At 41.8% G+C, this 16,397-nt stretch overlaps 1 protein-coding gene across 1 annotated transcript in view; it reads left to right on the top strand.

Moving 5' to 3' along the window:
• Positions 1 to 16,063, top strand: part of LOC118774270 (alpha-2-macroglobulin-like) — a 55,874-nt gene extending 39,811 nt beyond the window's left edge. The window contains exons 27-36 of the mRNA XM_036523492.1: positions 2,775 to 2,849; positions 3,751 to 3,913; positions 4,838 to 5,028; positions 5,310 to 5,525; positions 5,758 to 5,879; positions 6,061 to 6,151; positions 6,625 to 6,693; positions 13,896 to 14,001; positions 14,459 to 14,500; positions 15,940 to 16,063. Coding sequence (XP_036379385.1) covers positions 2,775 to 2,849; positions 3,751 to 3,913; positions 4,838 to 5,028; positions 5,310 to 5,525; positions 5,758 to 5,879; positions 6,061 to 6,151; positions 6,625 to 6,693; positions 13,896 to 14,001; positions 14,459 to 14,500; positions 15,940 to 15,962 — 1,098 coding nt within the window. The 3' untranslated portion in view covers positions 15,963 to 16,063. The remainder of the gene's footprint in view (positions 1 to 2,774; positions 2,850 to 3,750; positions 3,914 to 4,837; positions 5,029 to 5,309; positions 5,526 to 5,757; positions 5,880 to 6,060; positions 6,152 to 6,624; positions 6,694 to 13,895; positions 14,002 to 14,458; positions 14,501 to 15,939) is intronic.
• Positions 16,064 to 16,397: the final 334 nt, after the last annotated feature.

Genomic DNA, 16,397 nt, shown 5'->3' with positions numbered 1-16,397 from the left:
TGTAAATATACATATATTTATATGTACATATACATATGCTTTACATACATATTAATCACTAAATACCAATTTTATAGATATGGGAAAAATATTGTAAAACTGAAACACAATATATTGTAAAGTATGTCCCCAAAGTAAAGTAAAGTCATATATATGAAAAACATCCCATAAATTCCAACCGATATGACGAATATATTCCTTATATCTGGGGTTTCATATTTGCCCGTGTAACTGTTTGATAGAGTTCATTATAACTGATCTCTCCCTGTTTCAGCCTGAGGGCACAGAGCAGACCATCAGCCACAATGCCCTGCTGTGCCCTAAAGGTCACACCTCTTTCCTCTCCCTCGCCCAGTAACGCAATATAACACATTAGGGACATTTTCAAGTTTATTGTTTGTCAAAATATATTGAAAATTAGAAAAAAATTGCCACTTGGAATTTTTGTATTTGATTTTTTTCATATGCACTGTGAAATGTAGAAGTATAAAATGCAATTTAAACTTCAAAATCTGTTTCATTTGTGATTCACTGCCTTGGATTGTTTTACTGAATGTTAATGCGGCCATGTGGTTTTTGTCATTAATGGAATCACCCTGTAATGAAGACCTTTACTTTACTGTTGTGGGGGATTGTTTCACAACAGATTGTTGTTACACAGTATATTGTCCTACAATACATTAGTTATAGTGGAAATGGGCGTTAGTCAGTCTGCCTGTCATCCCTGTGTCCTCCAGAGGGCGCTGTGGAGAAGATAATTTCTCTTGAGCTGCCAGAGGTCTTTGTGGAGGGCTCTGCCAAGGCCTTTCTCTCAGTACTGGGTGAGAAATCTCTTCTTCCTCCTGGTTTTTTAATCAAGGCCTATTTCCGCATATGCACAATCAGATCTGGATTAGTGAAGCTGCTAAGGTGTAGAAGTGATAAATACCAGACATAAATAGAGTTTTGTTGGCATTGTGTACATGCTGACAGTGTAGTAGTCACCATGCCTGATTAGTGCACATTTCATTTCGCTGTGGATGTTGGTGTGTTTGTACTGTATGTTGATGCTGGTGTTAATGTGCATTGTTTGTGTTCATGCATTGCTTGTGTGTGTGTGTGTGTGTGTGTGTGTGTGTATGTGTGTGTGTGATTGTGTTGATCATGGGTGTGGCCCCCCCCACAGGAGACCTGATGGGGCGCGCTATGAGGAACCTGGATGGCTTGTTGGCCATGCCGTACGGCTGTGGAGAGCAGAACATGCTGCGCTTCGCCCCCAACATCTTCATCCTCAGATACCTGGAGAGCACCGGACAACTGACACCGGAGATCAGGGCCAAAGCCATCACCTTCCTGGAGAGTGGTGAGTAGGGGGTGGGGCCAGAGAGCAGGCGTCTCATTGGCTGTTGTATGGATGAGGGATCAACAGCGTTTCAATTTGGTTACAAAATTTTACAGGAAATTTTCACACACACACACAAGTTCTCAGAATTTGTATTTGTATTTGCTGTGCTCACCTTCTCCTGCAGGTTATCAGCGCGAGCTGAACTACAAGCACAGAGATGGCTCCTACAGTGCCTTTGGACAGAGTGACCCCTCAGGGAACACCTGGTCAGTCTGAGTGTCCTGCTGTCTTACTCCTCCCCCGACACAGAGGAAGGATAATCTTCACTGCTCCTCACCTGCAGCCTCACCTGTGCTAAGAGATGCAAGGAGACTTCACTGAACCCTTCACTGTGACACCACCATTGTTGCACCACATTACACTTGTATTTACCTATGAGAGGCTTATATCATGAACATTAATGAATACCTGTCTAGCCTCTAATTGGCATTTCCCTTGCAGTGGTCCACTAAGAGATTAAAAATAGTTGCTGCAGGCATGTGACTTTATTGGAGGGATTGCGTTCATTACCTTCAGATCTCCAGTGAGACAGCAGAGATTATCCCAGTCAGACATGCCTCATGTGCAACTAGCGATACCAAACATGGTGGTCCAAAAGGGGAGCGGGATTGAAAAACTGGCATTGGATTTTTCAGCCATTTCCCAGCCCCTCAGGCAGGAAAATAAGCTCTACTCAAACCTGCCGCCTCAGCCAGGGGATTTAGGCCTGAGATCCTGTGTCTGTATGTCCAGGCTGACCGCGTTTGTGATGAAGTCTTTTGGAGGCGCGAGGCCGTACATCTTTATCGACCCAGAACACATCACCAGCGCCAAAGCATGGCTCAGCCGTCATCAAAATCCGGATGGCTGCATCAGGTCTGTGGGGAAACTCTTTCACAATGGGATGAAGGTGAGAGGGAACAGATGAGCAGACATAGACATACATACACTCACACACTCACACACTCACACACTCTCACACACACACAGACACACACACACACACACACACAGACACACACACACACACACACACACACACACACACGCAAGACAAATTTTTGTTTCCTTTACAAATCTCTGTGAGCAGCCTCATCATGTTTAGCCTCTCTGCATGTGTCTCCTGTACACATCTCACTTCTTACTGAGTGTCCACTGAATACTTCTAAGGCATAATGTAGGCTTGATATGTTGGTGCTTGATACATCACATACGCTCCCTGGTTGTGATCTTGTAATGTTTATTAATTTGTACAAAGATTTGGTCAATATACTGCATAAGGACAAAGTAATCATACAAACATGAAAGAACAAAATGTTCCTGTGTCATTCAGCTGTACATGTAGAATCTGCTCATTCTGAAATATTCTTTGTATTGTAGTTAATGATGTGTTTCCGGAAACCGTTTACAGGGCGGAGTCAGTGATGAGGTGATGTTGACCGCCTATGTCACAGCGGCTCTCCTTGAGCTGGACAGGAATGTCACAGTGAGTACACACAAGAAACCATCAACATGGCAACCACAGTTTACTGAGGGTCTCCAATGTCTATGGCTCTCACCTGGACCAAAGATAATGAGGCTGTACATAAATCCCATGATCAAAGTTTTAGCACAAAGCTTTCTTCTTTTAAAGATTAGTATGTATGAGATTTTACTCACAGACCTGCCTAAATGAACAGTGGCACAGAATGGGTATCAGTCAGGTTATATATACACTACATAGAATATCCTTTATATTGCTGTAAGTTAAAAACATATTTAAAATTGTAGGCAGAGAAATTTGTCAAATATATATCATGGCTTAATGTGTATATATATATAGGTTTATTTATTTAAGGACATTAGCAATGATTCATATATTGTCAAACATATGCCCTATCCACTGATTCTCAATCCTGCTCCTGGGGCCCCCCTGCTCTGCAAGTTTTCCATATTTCCCTGCTCTACCTACCTGACTGAACTCATCATGGCACTTTTGATTAGCTGGGCACACCTGATTTAATCAAGCAGCAAGGATAGATAGAAGATATGCAAGACAGGGGGGCTCCAGGAGTAGGACTGAGAAACACTGCGGCCTATAGGTACAGTTAGGTACATAAGTAATTGGCCTGACAAAGCATCACCAGGGAGGAAACCCAGAATTTGGTGTTGTCCATGAGTTCCAAGTCTGCACTTCAATTGCATCTTGATTGCTTCATTTCAAATCCATTGTGGTTGCATACAGAGCCAAAATAATGAAAGTTGTGTCACTCTCCAAATACCTATGGACCTAACTATATCTAGATACATTTTATATACAACGGTATAGCAGTTTATGTGGCATCTTATATCTTATATATTTAGTCATGTTATTTTTTATTGTGTGGTACATATCCTGTGTGTATCAGGACCCCATGGTGCGGAGGAGCCTGTCGTGTCTGAAACTGGCCTCAGATCAGCTCAACAGCATCTACGCCACTGCCCTGTTCTCCTACACCTTCTCCCTGGCCGGAGACCATGATATGAAGATGCGTCTGATTGGCCAGCTGGACAGAGTGGCCAAGACCACAGGTAGCTCTACTTATGAGAATTACAGGTGACAGCTCCCAGGACAGGTAGTCACCCCACAAACAATGATTCAGTGGGTAAGGAGTTTGTTACAATAAGGAGTGTTGCTGATTGTGCAGGTATAAGGGTACAGACATATGCTTGGAGTCCGAGGAAGTGCTCACATCTTGCCGGGGGCCAAGGTTCTTGACCCCCCTTTTTGGACATCATATATTGGAATAGATGTAAGCAGGAAATGGGGTGGAGAGATGCTGTGAAGAAATGACACAAGAAGGAAGTGGTAAGTGGTAAGTAGGTTTTTTTTTAAATTTTTTCTAGGCTGGGATAGTCTGATGATTGCATATAGATTACCTAAAAATTCACATGCTGAATCTTTGCTTGGAATGTGAATAATTAAAGCTGGCAGCTTCAGAGGGCAAAGGAAATTTTCAATGTTTTCAGTTATGTCAGTTTTTATTTGCAACTTTTCATGCTTTGAAGTGATGAAGATTATTGTCCAATTACATTAGGGACGCACGATACTTAGAATCCTGTAGCTAATTACTGTGAAGTGTAGTTTGCACATTCACACATTCGTCATTCAAAAGGAGCTAGCTCAGTTGGCATAGTGCTGATCTGGAGTACAGGTTAAGTATTTTTCCCCAGTGGTAGGAGTGGGTGGGCCAGTCAAGCTTTCCCTGTCTAACCACTCTCAACCGTTGTCAGAGTGAAATGAGTCAATTGCACAACTGCTGATTCCAAGAACGATTGTTGAAAGGGGAACAGAAAAAAACTGTTGAATCAAATTCATGCCTAAAATGGGAACCAACAAGAGGATGAAAAATTCCAGTGACTGTAGCGTTTGCACCACTGTGTTTGCAAGTACAAGAGTTAATGTGTTCAGAAAGGGACCATTAGACGGGTGTGGCTGTAACTCTGTTGTTTTAGGAGATGGGCGACACTGGGAACACGCTGAGGCTTCTGGGATAGACTCACTGTCGGTGGAGATGACCTCCTATGTTCTTCTGGCCCTCCTCACTGGGCCTCCCCTTACTGGCTTTGACCTCAGCTACTCCTCCACCATCGTCCGCTGGCTGGCCCAGCAGCAGAACCCCTACGGTGGCTTCTCCTCCACACAGGTCCCCAGACCTCTCTTTTTGTCTATCTCCCTTTCTTTATCTGAACCTCATTTTATTTGCTTGGTTTCATTTCTACTGACTTGCTTAAGTTTCCACATCATGTGATTTCATTACTTCTTCTCTGGCTGTCTTTTGTGGTCTTCATACATTTTTCTCTCCCCTCTGCTGTTCAGTTCACAGTACACAGCAGTTTCACTTTGATTATTTGCCTGTTTTTTCTCCCTCCCTTCGGCCTTTCCCATTCTCTTTCTCTCTCTGTTATCCTCTCTTTCCTTCTTCAGGACACAGTGGTGGCTCTGCAGGCTCTGACGCTGTACGGTGCTGCCACCTTCAGTCCGGGAGGTGCCAGCACAGTGACAGTGGCCTCTACAGGCAGCTATAAGCAGCAGTTCAGTGTGGATCAGCACAACAGGCTGCTGTACCAGGAAGAGCAGCTGCAGGAGGTGCCTGGAGTCTACAGCATCAAGGCAGAGGGCGAGTCCTGTGTGTTTGTGCAGGTCAGTACTGAGCTGTATGGTGGCTCCACCCTGTACTGCAGTTACCTCACACATCCTGATCCTCAGTGCTGTGTCCAACACACCATATTTCCCTCAGACTAGACCAGGCCTGTCACTAATCCTGTCAGTAGTTCACAGCTGCAGCTTCCTGTCTCAGGTGTCCCATGACTGTTGTGACAGACAGGACATCTCAGTCGGTTCAGTGACCCTCAAACGTGTCTCTGCCTTTCAGATCGCTCTGAGCTACAACATCCCCCCTCCTCCAGACTCCTCCTCCTTCACCATCACGGCCACAGCAGCAGGGAACTGCAGCAGCACACGGAGGCCGTCCCTGGTGGTGACTGTGGCTGTCAGGTGGGCTTTGGTTCTGTTTGTATGCATATGTCAGGTGGGCTTTGGTTCTGGTTTGGTGGCTGTCATATGTTTCAGAGTTTCTTTTGCTGTTACATGGAAAACAGAAGAACAGATGCAGAGGTAAAGAGAGAGAGAGAGAGAGAGAGAGAGAGAATACAGCAGATTTGATTTTGTGGAACAGGTACAACGGCAGGCGGGAAGAGACCAACATGGTGATCATCAGCGTACGCCTCCTGTCTGGATTTCTCCTGGATAAGAGCTCTCTCACCCCCGTAAGTCTCTCTCAGAGAAACACTCTTCCTTCTTGTAATGTCTCATCTGGCATGGAGAATTAATACATGGCCATTTATATGTGTACAAGTACAGAGATATACTGTATCAGTGAATAGATTAAAACATGACATACATTTCACATAGTATGACATAGTGTCCACTATTACTTTTTGAAATACACTATGCCTATAGTGTGAACAATACATATAACTGAAAATGGATGCACTTGGGCTTTGATATTTCAAGTTTATTAATACATTTTTGAAGACTCATGTCTTTTTCCCTGTAATCATTCAAAGAATTCCAGAAATACAGCAGTGCCTTGCAAAGAGGTGGGGTAAGACAGGTGTTGGGCTGGAGCACTAAGTGAAGGAGAAAAAAGTAAATATCATCAATGGAGGTTTTTGATGTGTCTGAAGAGCATGCACTCAGACACGTAACTGAACCATGTTTCTGTGGTTCACTCCTGCAGCTGCAAGCTGATCCCGCTGTCAAACGTGTTGAAGAGGAAGAAGGTCATGTGATCATCTATCTGGATGAGGTAAGACTACAAACCCAAAGAGTTCATAAGAAGCAGTGTAATTCAATAAGCGAATTCATCCCAAAAGCAAAAGGCTGCAGGTTCCATTCCTGAGGGGGCCATTGCTCTTGTACCTATAGCAAGGTAGTTGGCATAAACTGAATCATTAAACACTCAGCTGTGTAAATGGATAAACTACATGTACAAATGCAAGTTTCATGTTTACCAGAGTAACAGCATCCTATAATACAGTGAAAATGCAACAGGGCCATATTTAAATTACGGTTAACTTAAGGGAGGATGGGGTACTCAAACCGGCTTCTGAATCAAAACCTCCTCACTTACCAACCAAAGTGACTCATAATATTTGTGCCACCTGTCATTCTATGAATCTCAATAATCTAAATAAGGTCTATGATAACCACTACATCGAGCTAAGTGAAATAAGGTGGTATTCAGCTTTTGATCCAAATCAAGGAATAAATCAATGGTTGAATGTGGACTCATAGCTTGCGTTTAAGGTTGTGCTTGTTCAGCCCTATAAAAATAATAATTAAAAAAGGTTTAGCCTATATCAATGCAGTCTTCATAGGCTTTCTGGTAGCTAATCTATGGAATAGAGCCTAATATTACTTAGGTTATAAATGCACTTTATTAATTCCCTTCATGGGAAATGAGGATTTTTATATCATTTGAATGACCGCTCATCTTTCAAAACCAGGACTAGCCGTCTGGCCACATCTGGTGAAAATATCCAAAATCTCAGTTGGCGTCACTTCAGTGTCTTTGTACTATGAAAGTCAGTGCGTTCAGTCTCTTCACCTGGTCAGAGGCTCAGTCTACTAACCTACACTCAGTGACCACTTTATTGGGTACACCTCTCTAATACTGGGTAGGAACCCCCTTTGCCCCCAGGGGTAGCATGGATTCAACAAGGTACTGGAAAAATTCCTTAGAGATTCCACTCCGCTGACATGATAGCACCATGCAGTTGCTGCAGATTTGACAGCTGCACATTCATGCTGCGAATGTCCCGTTCTGCCACATCCCAAAGGAACTCTATTGGATTGAGATCTGGTGACTGTGAAGGCCATTGGAGTACACTGAACTCATTGTCATGTTCCTGGAACCAGTTTGAGATGACGTGTGCTTTGTGGCATGGTGCATTATCCTGCTGGAAGTAGCCATTAGAAGATGGGTAGACCGTGGTCATAAAGGGATGCACATAATCAGCAACAATACTCATAGGCTGTGACATTTAAACGATGCTCACTTGGTGTTAAGGTGCCTAATGTGTGCCAAGAAAATGTTCCCCACACCATTACACCACCACCTCCAGCCTGAACCGTTGACACAAGGCAGGATGGATCCATGGATTCATGTTGTTTATGCCAAATTCTGACCCTACCATCTGCATACATGTCATAATCATAGCAGAAATGGAGATTCATCAGAGCAGGCGATGTTTTTCCAATTGTCTACCGTCCAGTTTTGGTAAGCCTGTGCTCACTGTAGCCTCAGTTTCCTGTTCTTAGCTGTTGGGAGTGGTACCTAGAAGGGTCTTCTCCTTCTGTAGCCCATCCACCTAAATGTTCAACGTGTTGTATGTTCAGAAATGCTTTTCTGCATAGCACTGTTGTAACATGTTGTTATTTGGGTTACTGTCGCCTTCCTGTCAGCTTGGACCAGTCTGGCCATTCTCCTCTGACCTCTGTCATGAACATTGCATTTTCCCCCCAGAACTGCCGCTCGCTGGATTTTTTTGTTTTATGCACCTTTCTTCAAAAATAAAAATCTGTAAACTGCTTAATTGATAAGTACTTACCCCCTTTTTTTAAACAACCTAAATTAGAAGTGTTTCATTTTCTTGAGAGCTCACACTAAACATGGTAAACAAGGTACACCTGTGTTCATTTCAAATCCACTTGTGTCCAGTTGTATGCTTGCACAATAAATATCACTGATTTTGGGAGGTCAGATCAGTCCTGCCGTCATGAAGACCAAGGAACTGCCTGTGAAACTTCACGATGAAGTTGTTAGGAGGAAAAAAGCTGGACAAGGTTGGATCAGCAAAGCTTTGAACCTTCCTAAGGTTCCTAAATGGAAAAAAATATGGCACAACCCAGGCACTACCAAGATCAGGTCATCCCTCCAAATTGAGTGCCCAGGCAAGAAGAGAGGTGTCCAAGAGACCAGCTACAACACTGAAGGATTTACAGAGCTCACTGGCTGAGATAGAGTTCACAAGCATGGTGGGATATCATTTAAAAAGAAAAAAAAATACAGACAACAAAACCTCCCTCCAGCATTCAACCATCCTTCCTTGGTCTAGGAAGTGCCTTCCAAAATATATTGGATATTGTAGGTCCCACATAATCCAGGAATGGAGTCAAATAAAATATGCCAGTTCTACCTCTAGACCAGTATGTCAGATATTCCATGGGTAACAGGTTGAATATTACCTTATGCCATTCTGAGACTGTTAGTGTCTTATTTTATGCTTTTTCGTGCAGTATAGGTTAACACATTCAACAATTTTTGTTTATAAGTCCCCTTGATTTGTGGGTGCGGCATTCCTAACAGAAGGCATAATGGATCTAAATCCAATTCTTTATTGAAAACCGAATTTAGCTTTGAAACCATTTTCATCCAGAAGTCCTGAATATGTACACAAGTCCATATAGTGTGTATAAAACTATAAACCTCCCCATTACACTTAATACACAGGGCCGACTTCTTTGGGTCCATCTTATTTCTGAGTTGAGGCGATATCTGCGGGCAGTGCAGCAACCTGAATTGCAATTCCTTTGCTTTATTACATATGGATATGTTATTGGCATACTCCCATATACCTGTCCCTGTAGCCTCATCTGTCTCCACCCCAAGATCTTGAGCCCACGTTTGCAAGATTGCATTGTTTACTTTACTGGACTTGTAGAGGGCCTCATAGCAGCATCCTACTATAACCTTATTGCTACGTATTTTATAAAGTAATTGCTCAGTTGGCGATATTTCCAGATTAAATTTACATGCAATTTGATTCTGAACAAAACTTCTAACTTGTAGGAACCGAAAAAAATGTGTTTGAGGTAATTTATATTTCAACCTTAGTTGATCAAATGACATCATTCTGTCTCCTTCAAATAAGTCTTTCAAAATTGTAACACCTGCATTCTCTCATAGAGAAAACCCATTATCTGTCATTTCTGAAAGAAAATCTGTGTTATTTTGTATTGGACTAACTAGTGATAAAACATCAGTTCTTTTTTCCCATTTCCTAATCATATCCCAAGCCTTTAGTGTAGACTTAACAATTAAATTACCATCTGCAACCTCTGAATCCTTCCACTTCAGGATAAGTAAAAGACTAGCTGAATGTTTAAATATCTAACCATACAGAGTCTGGGTCATTTAGTTCATACCCAATCTACCATATATCGAAAATGGGAAGCTAACTGATACAGTTTAATGTTGGGGTGTCAGGGTGCAGGCACGGACTCAGACGCGGACCAGGCGAGTGCAGGTTTCACAGTGTGGCTTAAAGCACTAAGGGTAAACTCTGACTACGCCACTCTCAATTATAAGGGGGAGAGAGCCCTAACACTCAAGGTTTCGGTTCCCCAGCAAGTTCTTTACAAATATAAATAGATGAATACAACTGCTTTCATCAAGACTTATTTATTTTCAGGCAGCTTAGTAAAATCATAAAAAATCAAAAGAACAAGAAAACAATAACCCAATTTTGCCCAGGGGCTATAGGGATGACGCACAATATTCACAGGGCAAAACTCGCTACCAGCAACTGGCAAAGCCCAATAAGTTAGGCAGGATAGTGACTGTAAATGTTAACTAATGAATGACATTTCATCCGCTCAGTCTTCCAAGAGAAAACTAGCCGTACTTATTGCCGACTATATTGCACCGCCCGGAGAAATAAATATTAAATAAAAGTATTGCACTGGCCCGATACCATACACTGCTACCGCAATCACACACGGCTATGCTTCCTACACAAGCAGTACCACGTTGGCATAAATGCTAGCTCTCAAGGCCTGCCCTGCACCAGGAACAAACTATTGTGTGCCAATGCAAGACAAACACGGGGGAGAATAAAAAAACAAAAGAAAACCAAACAAATATAACAAAAACTAGGCTATGGGAAAACCAGTGGTGCCCCCCTCTACGTCGTACAACGCCGAGCAACGGCCTGGAAGTTCCTTCCGTTTGCTCCACTCAGCATACAATCTCGCCTCGTTGCCGGGCTCACACCACCAACAATGCTCCTTCACGTTTTAGTCGCAACCCCACGAATGATCTGAGAGAAAAATCCAAACGCCAGCAATCCAGTGCCCACAGACAAACAGACAGCGTCCCAAAAAATGTGCGATACAGACGTGACGTTATATCCGCCAGGTGGCCACCTATTAGCCTATCCCTGATCCCGCTGGGTCCCAAAGCCTGCCAACAGATTGTACTGAGACAAAGGGGGAGGAAATGGCTATCATGTCAACATAAAAGCTCTAAATGCTCCGATCGGCTACACATAGAAACAAATCAAGTTTGATCTGTTGACCTGTTGACCTGGGGGCACGTAGTGCATAAGACAAACATTTCCAAATTGACTTTTAAAAGACTTTTGAACATACAATCGGTACGATCGGCTACAACAGGGTTTTATTAGGAATCGCTGGGCAGACTCGAGGTAGCAGTACTTAGCTTCTAACATATCTGAGATATTTGCCATAATTGTGGCCATAGCCTTGGTCAACACTGGGCTTAGTTCAGTCTCTATTGTCTCTATACCGCCATCTTGTGCTTTGTCAGCAGTGCTAGCCGCAATGTTCTTCATTTCTTGAGTTTTTCTAGTAGTTTTAGAAGCCATTTTAACAATAGCTTTGCCCAAGAATTGCTCTAAGGACATCCCATAGACTTCAAACCGTGTTTTGTGCCAATTTAGGCTGAATCAAATATGAATGTCAGGATATTTTGCAACGAAAATGCAGGAGCTCACACCGAACACTGTTACTCGGTCTGTGTCACCGGAAGTCCCCCACAAGTTTGTCTTTTAAAGCACTGTTCTCTTGTTTATGTTTTTGTTGTTTGTCAAGCTAGCGGGAAAGTGGAGACGTATATGGAGTCTGTCAGACTGTTTACAGACGTATACAGTGACGTAATGACGTTGCTCTATGGTGGCTCTCTAGCCCGTAAAAAAAACCAAACCAGTTCTTAAAAGGTTCACAAGTTGAACCAACTCTGAACCGGCGCTAGCAGCAGCCCAGAAGTAGCACCTAGTTCGTGTTGGTGGAAAGGGGGTATCAGTGAGCACCATCTGGCTGTAAAGAATGGCTGCCACAGAAAAACATGGATAACTAAGGATGGTCAGCTCTGCCCACACTGTCAGTCCAAACAAACAGAGACAGAGCTGCATGTCATTTTAAAATGTGAAAAATACACCAAATATTCAACAGAATTACTTCACTCAAATAATGAAAATATGCTCCATTTTCAACACTGTACCAAATAATGAAAAAATTTACCTCCTCTTAGGAGAGGAGAGAAAATGTCACCATCAGGGGAACAGTGTTGACAATGAATCAGAACTTAAAATGAATATCTTTCTTCTCCTTGCTATGATAATGATGTGTTTATTTGTTTTTTACATTTACGTAGTTATTTGTTAATTCTTTTTGGAATATTAGCCTACTATTACTATTCGTGTCAGAATTGTAAATTGTATACTTTTGGTGTTCTTCCTTATTGTTCATTATTGAATTGTTACTGGTTACATTTCTGGATACTGCTATGACAGTATGAAAGTGCACATTTGTCAAGCCAACATTGACAAAAACTGAATTGAACTGAAAATTGAATAGAGCGAATAGCTACTTCCCTGAGCGAACTTCGTCAGGAACTATTAAATAGCTTATCTTAAAATGGCTGTTTAATTTCGCCCAAAAGTGTCTGCAGTCTGTTATGGAGGGCTACATCCACGACGTGAAAATCATCAAAACAAATAGTGCAGATTTGACGAAAATTGAGACTAGTGCACTGGCTACCAAGACACATCTGTTAAAGTTAACAATAAAGTTCATATTAGGACATGTATAGTGAAGTTAATGTTTGCATATATGATAAGATAAAGTGCAACGTTAAATTGTGGCATAATTACAGCGAGTAGCTAGCTAGCTACTTACCCTACATCAACTTGCATCAGCTTACTAACACTGCCAACTTGTTATACATGACAAATACAAAGAAAAGAAGCTAAAGTATTGTTTACAACAGAGTTTAACTTACCTTTTGTTATCTTGGCTGGGTTAATACCCCTGCAAAGGTAAGGTAACCAATGCTGGTTATCTTAGCTAATGTTAGCTTGCTATTTCAACATTTAACTCCGACCTGGTTATGAAGCTAGCTACCTAGCTAGTCACTTAGCACCGTTGGTAATAAGGGATACGACAGATTTCATGGCAACCATAGCTGGCTGGCTATCTACTTAAAAATTCTCTTGCCTTTTTCTTTTTATCCTTGCTTGACAGCAACATTTTGATGCTATCGTCATGGCTGCTTGTACACAATTTTTATCTGTTGTAACAATAGCCTTATTCCCAACAGTAGAAAAACACGCATTAACATGAATGGTTTTGTGCGTAGGGTTTTGGATACTAATATTTTAGACAGTAAATTTGCATCGGACTTGTGCAAAGGCCTTTAAACTGTGATTGCAGTCTACAATGCATTTCACCAAGTTATCTTTAGGTTTTGAAAATTAAATAAGTAAATGTTCCCTACAACCTTTATGGGTACTTGTAATCATGCTACAAGTTCCCCGGAGCACCGTTTAACCATAATGTTTAATCTACAGACTTGCTAGATAGCTATGGGACTGTTTGTCCGAAAAATGGCGGTTAGTTACGGTTACTAAAATAGATTGGACAAGCGCTATTCACGGGCAGGGCTTAGCTGATGGTCTGTTGGAGGCCAGAGTCTCCAACAGCCAATCGGAAGCACTCAGTTTTGAAATTGACAGATTACGCATTGTGTTTTTTGTGCAAATTTTAATTGCTTTAACATATGTCAATCAAGTGGGCATATTGCATCAGTAGCCCGTGTGTTTCTTTTTTTTTCTTGCATTTAGACAATGTTGAATCACCAATGCTAGATAAGTGACTGCGTCTTATGTATACTTTGAGATGCAGTGATTAATAGTATTTGCCTTCCAGCTGAAGAGGATGGAGCCCAAAATGTATAATCTGATTATAGTGGAGGATGTACCAGTGAGGAACTTGAAGCCCGCTGTGGTGAAGGTTTATGACTACTACAAGAAAAGTAAGACACCGGCACCTGCACTCCCTACAGCTCTCCTGCTTTAACACTCACACTGACTGTCTAACATAACATCTAACACAATTGCATTCAGTATTCACTGAATGCAATTTAAAATAATATATATACAGCAATGCACTCTGAAGGTTATCAAGGAAGATGATCATATGATGGAAAATGTGAAGCATATAAAAACCTACATGAACACAAACTGCAAATACTGTGGTTACAGTCTGCTTTTAGCTCATTTATGTAAGTTGATCACACAGCCCCCGCATCTGAGAACATTGGTAATGCCTAACTTCAATTCCAAACAGGAGTTTTCAATGACAAACCCGGGTGACTGGCTTTCTACTGTAGTGTTTGATCACATTATTTGATGGGGCTCTTAACTATCGAGTTTGTGACAGTGTGGAAAAGGCAGAACCTTTTACTGATGAGACATTTCCTTGATTTCTAGGTGACGAGGCGGTGAGTGAGTACAGCTCCCCCTGTGCCCAGGGTAAGTACTGAATGGCCAGTGTCTAGCCTTCCATCAATGACTCACCATCTGCACAACATATATAATGCCAGCTTCAGCTGCTGCAGAGGAAATGGCTGTCAGATGTTCAGTATCTCAGGATGTGCATGCAGTTGCAGACCCATACATTATATTACATAAAAAACATAACATATAAAGTGTGGGATATATTATAGAGTACTGTAAATATTCATCAAAGAAGCCATACAGTATCGCTCAAAACTTCTAAATTTATTTTCAGTTGTAAAAAATGTGCTGTTAGGAGACACTTTTGTGTAACGGCATGGCATTTGATCCGGAGACATGCGATTTGTCTTTGAATACAAACGCTGGAGACAAGCGATGTGTATTCGAATACAAAGCGATGCCGCTACATCCGACCGGAGCCAAACGGCGCCTATTGTGAACCCTACGGAGCCAATTAGGTTACAGGGCTCAGGAAATACCCAATTAAAGAGGGAGCTGTTTAGCTATGCACAGCTCCACAAAACCAATCAGAAACAGCACCCCTGCTGGTCATCATAACACGTAAATGTGCCTACTATTAACTGTATAAAAATGAACTAAATGCTATACCTGTTGAACTTCTGCTCAATGATGATATTCCCACGGCCGGCTGTGCAAATAAACCTACCTGTCTTTTGCTGCGAACATCGAATCTGCTTCTTTGTCGTAACAAAACACGTTTTGGTGTTCCAGACCTTTACTAACAGTGCCAAAACATTCCACACATCATGCAATCATCTATGGCATCTTTAATAGCAGCATGAGGGATGATTGATGCTTCTGTTTCATTAACTATCTAGATCTTTTGACTTTTCCACCCACCCCCTGCCTCCTATGCCCAGCATGTGCACAAATGTTGTAGATTTCTACTTCAGTAAAGGCAGTGAACAACACAGATATTTATAATATTAAGGCTGAATTATCTACTTATTTCAGCATGGTCACTGCAGGTAGGCTCATTCATTTCCCTAATTCTGTGCTACCTAAACCCTGCACATCTACTGAATGAATATGGTATTCACTTTGGCCACCTTTTGCCACTTTGTAATACTGTTCTGAAATTTTGACTTGTCAGCTAATATAAGGCATGTCCCATGTATATTCAGGGGGAAAACCACCTTATATTTGGGCCAGGATGGTAGGAGTGGATCAGAAAGCTGCAGCATAGCATAGGTGTGTGTATCAGGGCTATATGATGGAACAGCACTTGGAAAATTGGACTTACAAGCAGATACGAGGTAGAGTAGGTTGATTTCCTCATTGTACTCTTGAAAAAGGTGAGACAAGCACAATGTGATTTCATTTTCATTTTATTCATTAAGCATAAAAATCAATGATGTACTGTATTTCCAAAGAGGGATTTCAGAAGTGAATTTGCTCTGCAGTAATGTGGTCCTGTTGTTTTCTTGGTGCAGCTGATGAGTTTAACCAGCTGTGAAAGGGGTTGGTGGGACCAGCTACATCACTCTCCCCTCTATGTGCACTGGTCCATGGGAATGGATTCAACAGGCTCTAATGAATATGTTCCTGATTGTTCCTGATTTGTAACACTTGGGCTTTGGAGATTGTATAATAAATTGATATGTGACATTGCATTGTGAATAAAATTTCATAAGGAATGAATAGATTTTGTCGCTGCCTCTTTTGTTTGCCATGTACATATTAGAGCATGCTAATATGTACATGATATATATAAATCTAGAGTCTACTAAATTAGGCTTGCTTCCCTTCATGCTTTAACATAAACACATAAATAACCTAAGATAATACTTGACTGGAGCTTGAGTGTTAGGTGCAAAATGCCTGCCCAATGCACTTGGATGGGATATCTGTCAAGTATATATACTTATTATTTCATCTTTATATAAAGTAC

Source organism: Megalops cyprinoides, chromosome 3, assembly GCF_013368585.1.
Source record: "Megalops cyprinoides isolate fMegCyp1 chromosome 3, fMegCyp1.pri, whole genome shotgun sequence".
NCBI classification, from domain to species: Eukaryota; Metazoa; Chordata; class Actinopteri; order Elopiformes; family Megalopidae; genus Megalops; species Megalops cyprinoides.
Note: the sequence above shows the minus strand (reverse complement) of the source record. Positions and strands in the feature narration are given on the sequence as shown.